The sequence below is a fragment of the Durio zibethinus genome, unplaced genomic scaffold (genome assembly GCF_047325235.1).
Source record: "Durio zibethinus cultivar Kanyao isolate XHJ-2024 unplaced genomic scaffold, ASM4732523v1 HiC_scaffold_296, whole genome shotgun sequence".
Lineage (NCBI taxonomy): Eukaryota > Viridiplantae > Streptophyta > Magnoliopsida > Malvales > Malvaceae > Durio > Durio zibethinus.
This window is the reverse complement of record NW_028322919.1, coordinates 3,297-10,000: the sequence shown is the minus strand read 5'-3', so window position 1 is coordinate 10,000 and position 6,704 is coordinate 3,297. Positions and strand designations below refer to the sequence as shown.

Genomic DNA, 6,704 nt, shown 5'->3' with positions numbered 1-6,704 from the left:
CAAAATTAGGATAGGGCCCTACAGGATCTCTCCCCCCCCCCCTCAAAATCGGACATGAGAGTTTCCTCTCATCCGGCTCAAGTAGTTACACCAAATAAAGATAAAGAAAGGAGTTCTCGCTTTCAAATTCTAGAACCCCCCCCAAAAAAAGGTCTACTCTTTACTCAAGTTCCAAAGAAACATTTCATTGATTCATTCTTCTTTTATTGATTTATATTTTCTTAATTCTTTATTCAATTCGAAATTAGGACATAAATGAAATGTGAAATTCTTGAGTAGTCTACTTCCCCTCGAATGATGAATCCTCTTAAATTAAAGGAGTGTCATAAGGGATTTACTTGTCTATGTACCCTTCCATTCGATCTCTTAGGTCCTGCCTTACCTTACCTCGACGGTTATACCACGATGCCCTTAACTTAAAGCCTAAGCCTATATGCGATGTATAGACTCCTGCAACCATGACATATTTGTTTACTTGAACATAATTTCATTTCTTTCTAAAAGAACTAAAAGAAATGAGAATGGTTAATTCCACAAAAGAAAGAAGTCTTTTTTTTTCACGAGGTACAACTCAAAATTCCTATTTATTTATTTTTACTGACTCGACCATAGACCAATTCCCTTTTTATTTGGGAGTATTGAATACACCCATAATTCTGAGCTTCATGTTACTCCTCCCAAGAGACATGTCATGTCAGATCCAGGGCATCCCAATTCGATTGAATGGGATGACAGTTTCTCATTGCTAATCGGTAAAATCATAATTTCGATCAAATCACACATCGCAGTATACTAGACCCTCTAATTCTTTAAGAGGTTTATCTAAAAGATTGGCGATATAACTAGGACGACGTTTCAAATACCATACATGAGTTACTGGACATGCCAGTTTTATGTATCCCATTTGATATCTTCGTATCCGATAATCAACAAATTCAACTCCGCATTGTTCACAAAATTTAGGGCCCTGCTTTTCATTTCCAATTACTCGATAATTTCCACAAGCGCAAATTCCACTTTTTATAGGTCCAAAAATTCTTTCACAAAATAATCCATCCTTTTCCGGTTTATTGGTTTTGTAATGAAAAGTATAGGGTTTTGTCACCTCTCCAACGGTTTCTCCATTAGGTAGGATTTTATTGGCCCAAGCACTTATTTGTTGGGGAGAAACTGAGCCAATTCGGAGTTGTTGATGTTTATATCGGTCGATCATAGAAGACAAATTCTGATTCATTCCGATTAAGCTTCCTTCCTATTAATCTGGAAGTTCTTCTCAGATACAAGGAAATGATTCAGTTCCAGAGCCAAAGATCGTAATTCTCGGACGAGCAATCGAAAAGATTCTGGAGCATTTTCAGGTTTAGGTATTGTTCCTCCAATGATCATAGTACCAAGTACTTCTTGGCGAGCTCTAATATGATCAGATTTATAAGTAAGCATTTCTTGTAAAATATGAGCAACACCAAATCCCTCTAGAGCCCAAACCTCCATTTCTCCTACCCGTTGTCCTCCTTGCTTGGACCTTCCTCTAAGTGGTTGTTGTGTAACAAGTGTATAATGTCCACTGGAACGCCCATGTATTTTATCATCAACTTGATGAATTAATTTCAAGATATAAGGTTTTCCTATTATAACAGGTTGTTCAAAAGGGTCCCCCGTTCTTCCATCAAATAGTCTGCTTTTTCCTGGATACTCGGGTTCAAATACCCATGGATTCGCTGTTTGCTTACCGGCTTCATATAATTCGGAAAACACTAGTTTTCTCGAAGCCTCTTGTTCATATCTCTCATCAAACGGTGCTATTCGATAATGTCTATCTAGTAGACTCCCTGCTAACCCAAGCGAGCATTCAAATATCTGTCCCACATTCATTCGTGAAGGGACTCCTAATGGGTTGAAGACCATATCAACAGGTCTTCCGTCTTGCAAATAAGGCATATCCTGTCTAGGTAAAATTTTGGAAATGATACCCTTATTTCCATGTCTTCCGGCTACTTTATCGCCTACTTTCATTTCGCGTTTCTGTGAAATATATACACGAATCGTTTCCGGATTATAACTAGAACCCCCTTTTTTCTGGATCCATCTCACATCGATGACTCGACCCCTCCCACCTATAGGTAATTTTAGACAAGTTTCCTTTGAAGTGGATACCTGAATCCCAAGTATGGCCCGTAATAATCTATCTTCTGGAGCATATGATGATTCTTTCGCCACCTGAGGCGTTAATTTACCTACTAAAATATCGCCCGTCTCCACCCAAGATCCCAGCATCACAATTCCATTTTTGTCTAAATTGCGGAGTAAATGGGCTTCTAGGTGCGATATTTCGTTAGTGATTCTTTCAGGACCTTGGCTTGTCACATGAGTCTGAATTTCATATTTTCGTATGTGAAAAGAAGTATAAATATCTTCATATACTAGACGCTCGCTAATGAGTACCGCATCCTCAAAATTGTAACCTTCCCATGGCATATAAGCTACTAATACGTTTTTGCCCAAAGCGAGTTCGCCACCAACCGTAGCGGCACCATCCGCTAAAATCTGTCCCTTTTTAATGCATTTACCCCGCTGAACCCGGGGAGTTTGATGCATACAAGTATTTTTGTTGGAACGTTGATACATAACTAATGGAATGCTTAGAGTATCCCCATTACCCGATAAAATAATCTTGTCAGTATCGGTAGAAATGATCTTTCCCTCTTGATCGGCTATAGCGGGAACCCCTGAATCTAGAGCCAATTGGCGTTCCAACCCAGTTCCAACAATGCACTTCTCGGAACGCGAAAGCGGAACTGCTTGGCGTTGCATATTAGAACTCATTAAAGCCCGATTCGCGTCATTATGCTCGATAAAAGGAATGAGGGAAGCTCCCATAGAAAAATATTGAAAAGGAAAAATACTTCGAAGATGAACTTGTTCCCATGCAATAGTCAGGAATTCTTGGCGGTATCGAGCCGGAACAACCTGTTCTTCCTGAATACCCTGATTCAAGGCCAAAGAATTTCCTGCCGCTACCATATAATATTCATCTCGACTTGGGGATAAATAAAGCATCTGTGCTTTTTTTGATCTCTCAAATATTTTATAAAATGGACTTTCTAGAGACCCCCAACGACCAATCCTGGCATGAATTGCTAAGGATCCAATAAGTCCAACATTGATTCCTTCAGACGTGTCAATTGGGCAAATGCGTCCATAGTAACTAGGATGGATATCTCGTATCCGAAAATTAGCAGTTCGCCCGGTCAATCCTCCGGGGCCCAAATAACTCAATTTTCTCCCATGAACTATTTGTGTCAATGGATTTGTTCGATCCAAAACTTGAGACAATGGGTGTAATCCGAAAAAGGATTCATAAGTGGTTGTTAATGGAGTCGAAGTTACCAAATTCTGAGGAGTCGGTATCAATTTATGCCTAATTGCTCCGCATATAGTTCCTCTAACTACATTTTCTAAACGAACCAGAGCCAATCCGAATTGATCTTGTAAGAGATCCGCTACAGAACGAATACGCTTATTTTTCAAATGATTCATATCGTCAAGTGTACCCATTCCAAATTTCATTCCAATCAAATGATCCGCAGCTGCCAATATATCTCGCGGTAACAAAAATGTATTGTTCTGAGGTATATTAAGATTCAGTCTCTGGTTCATATTTCGTCGACCAATCCTTCCTAATTCACATCTTTGCTGAAAGAATTTCTTTTGTAATTCCTTACACAAGGATTCAGAAAATACCGGATCCCCGCCTACACAAGAAAATTGTTGATAAAACTCCAAAATGGCATTTTCTTTTGACCCAATTTTTTTTTTTTCCTTATCGGTCAGGAAAGACAAGAAAATTTCAGGGTAGCAAACATTCTCTAGAATTTCTCTTAGATTCGAACCCATAGCTGATGATAGAACTAGAATAGATATTTTCTGTTTCCTACTTACACGAGCCCATATCCTTGCTTTTCTATCAATCTCTAATTCGAACCTCCCCCCCCAATCTGATATTATGGTACCAGTATAGACCGAAATTCCGTTAGGATCCAATTCTGATCGATAATAGATACCGGGGCTTTGCAATATTTGATTGATCACAATTCTGTATATTCCATTTACTATAGAAGTTCCGAGGGAGTTCATTAAAGGAATGTTTCCAATAAAAATTGTTTGTTCTTGCATATCCTTACTGGTTTTCAAAATTAATCCTGCGGATACATATAATTTAGAAGAATATGTGAGTGATTCATATACAGCATCCCTTTCTTTTATCAACGGTTCCACCAATTGATATGTTTCCACAAATAATTGAAATTCAATTTCTTGATCTGTATCTTCAATTTTTGGAAACTTATCAAGTTCTTCTGTTAAGCCCCGATCCATGAACCCACAAAATCCTTCAAATTGTATCTGATTCAACCCAGGTATTGTATACATTTCCCCATTTTCATTCCCGAGCATTTTGAATTTCCCATTTATCAAAAAAATCCCATTCTTTTCTCATTCTTCATCGAATCATATGAATCGATCTAATAATGATGGAATTGAATTTCTATTCTGTTTACTGAATCACATGAAATTTTATCTAACTCCATATACCATATAATATATATGGAATGTATGAAATGCGTATGAACGGAAGAAGAAAAATTATACTCAAATTTTAATTTATATTTATAACAAACAGCTACATAAAAGAATTGATAAATGCCATTTAGCCTTATGGAGTTTTGTATAGAATATCAAAAAAAAAAATAATAATTCAATTTCTACCATTATTATGATATTCCATATTCCAATCCGATTGAATACCAGAAAAATGAAATGAATTCCTGATTTGATCTGTTCGTTGAGATAAAGACAAAATAATCATAAAATATATATCGGGAGAGAGTTGATTTTTCTAGCACTTAATTTTTTCATAGATTCCATTGTTCTGTTCAAAAAATGATTCGCAGAGAAGAGAGATGTTTTTACCCATTTTTTAGTTTTTTATTTTTTAGTAGAATATTTAGAATATGATTGAAGTGCGTACGAAAAGAGGGCTTGTATTTATTAAACATATGCAGATATAGCATTTCTATTTATATATGTCTTTCCTCTTTTCTTTTTATTCCATTATAGCTCTCTAGTGGAGACAACACATGGCGTGCTCTATCAAAAATTCTATTTTTTCTTTAATTTTAATCTATTCAATGAAAAATTGAAACACGATAATTTCTTGCTGATTCCCTATGGACATCATATCTAGATAGATAAAATACCTCATTAGATAACTAGAGCTGTGTAACAACTTATGTTCGGGGGTTTACATAGACTCATAATTGCTGTTATATTATTATAATATAATTTATAATTATATAATTTATAATTGAAATTAAGAAAGTTTTTTTATTGAATTGAAAAATTGAAAAAAAAAATCAATACTAATTAGTTATGTATCCATTTTTATTTTCTTATACCATTAGAGAAAGACAAGTGAAGAAGAATCGTCCATAAATTTGCCGTCAATAGTTAATAGTTAATGGTTCCAATTTTTTTGTCCTGCATTTTTACTTTTGTAACTGAGAATCCACATTTTCTTTTTCAATAGAAAAGAAAAAAGAAAGGGAAAGTTTTTGTTTTTAGATATTGTGTGTCTTGAGATACTATAACCAATTGAAGGTATGGATCCAATCTAAAAATAAAAAGGGGATACTCTCATTTTTTTGTTTGTAGCCTTTTGGCGACATGGCCGAGCGGTAAGGCGGGGGACTGCAAATCCCTTATTCCCCAGTTCAAATCCGGGTGTCGCCTGATCAACAAAAAACGCGAAATCCTATATTCTGTTTTGCTGATATAACTCGACCAATTTTCTCCGGCAAAAACAAGTGTAAGAAAAGGACTCTTGATACTTTCTTGATTATAAACTTGATTATAAACTTCCGGAGGTTTTGTTTTCTAAAGTGTTGTAAATCCTTACGTCTAGGATTCAAGGAAAAACTAGAGTAGTGGAAGGGAATGAGTAAATCTTGATATGGTAGCCCCTCCCCTACTAATAGAGGGGCTACTATCGGAGTCTTGAATTAGATTGGATAACGGGAGTGTTTAATTAACTAATGAATGGTTGTAGAAGGGTTGGAAGATACTTTGTATACAGACTGATGAAAGTCTCTGAGTGTTCAGGCATCCAATCAATATTAGATTGGATGGATAATTGGCTTTTACTTAATAAGGGACACCAAAAGAAAGAAGAAGTCTTATTATTGCTACATGTGAGTAACATTCTTTTGATACTTCCAAAAGTGTTACTGCGTATTTTGCTTGTGCTTAATGGTTCTCGATTTTACTAGAAATCATATAAGAACTTGTTATAAGCGGATTTATTGAAGTGTTTCATCAACGGTGGTGTGTCAGAATTCCCTTTTCCTTTTGACTCTGCACCGGTAATTCCACTATTATTAGTGAACAATAATGGAAAAATTCCTTCCTATTTGTTTCATATTCATAGAAATTAGGGGACATAATACACATGGATATAGTAAGTCTTGCTTGGGCTGCTTTAATGGTAGTCTTTACATTTTCCCTTTCACTCGTAGTATGGGGAAGAAGTGGACTCTAGGGGTACTTCTAATTGGGTTGAGGAATCAAACCGTATCAATTGTTTTCTAGATCGTTTTGCAAAGCCTTTTTAACTATTTTATTAGTCTTCATTTCGAAATTCTTGGATTCTA

At 35.9% G+C, this 6,704-nt stretch overlaps 1 protein-coding gene across 1 annotated transcript in view; it reads right to left on the bottom strand.

Moving 5' to 3' along the window:
* Positions 1-4,765, bottom strand: part of LOC149508846 (DNA-directed RNA polymerase subunit beta) — a 5,033-nt gene extending 268 nt beyond the window's left edge. The window contains exons 1-2 of the mRNA XM_089757801.1: positions 782-4,765; positions 1-4 (exon numbers count right to left, since the gene is read on the bottom strand). The exon at positions 1-4 is cut by the window's left edge and continues 268 nt beyond it. Coding sequence (XP_089613927.1) covers positions 1,240-4,452 — 3,213 coding nt within the window. The 5' untranslated portion in view covers positions 4,453-4,765 and the 3' untranslated portion in view covers positions 1-4; positions 782-1,239. The remainder of the gene's footprint in view (positions 5-781) is intronic.
* Between the last annotated feature and the right edge of the window lie 1,939 nt (positions 4,766-6,704).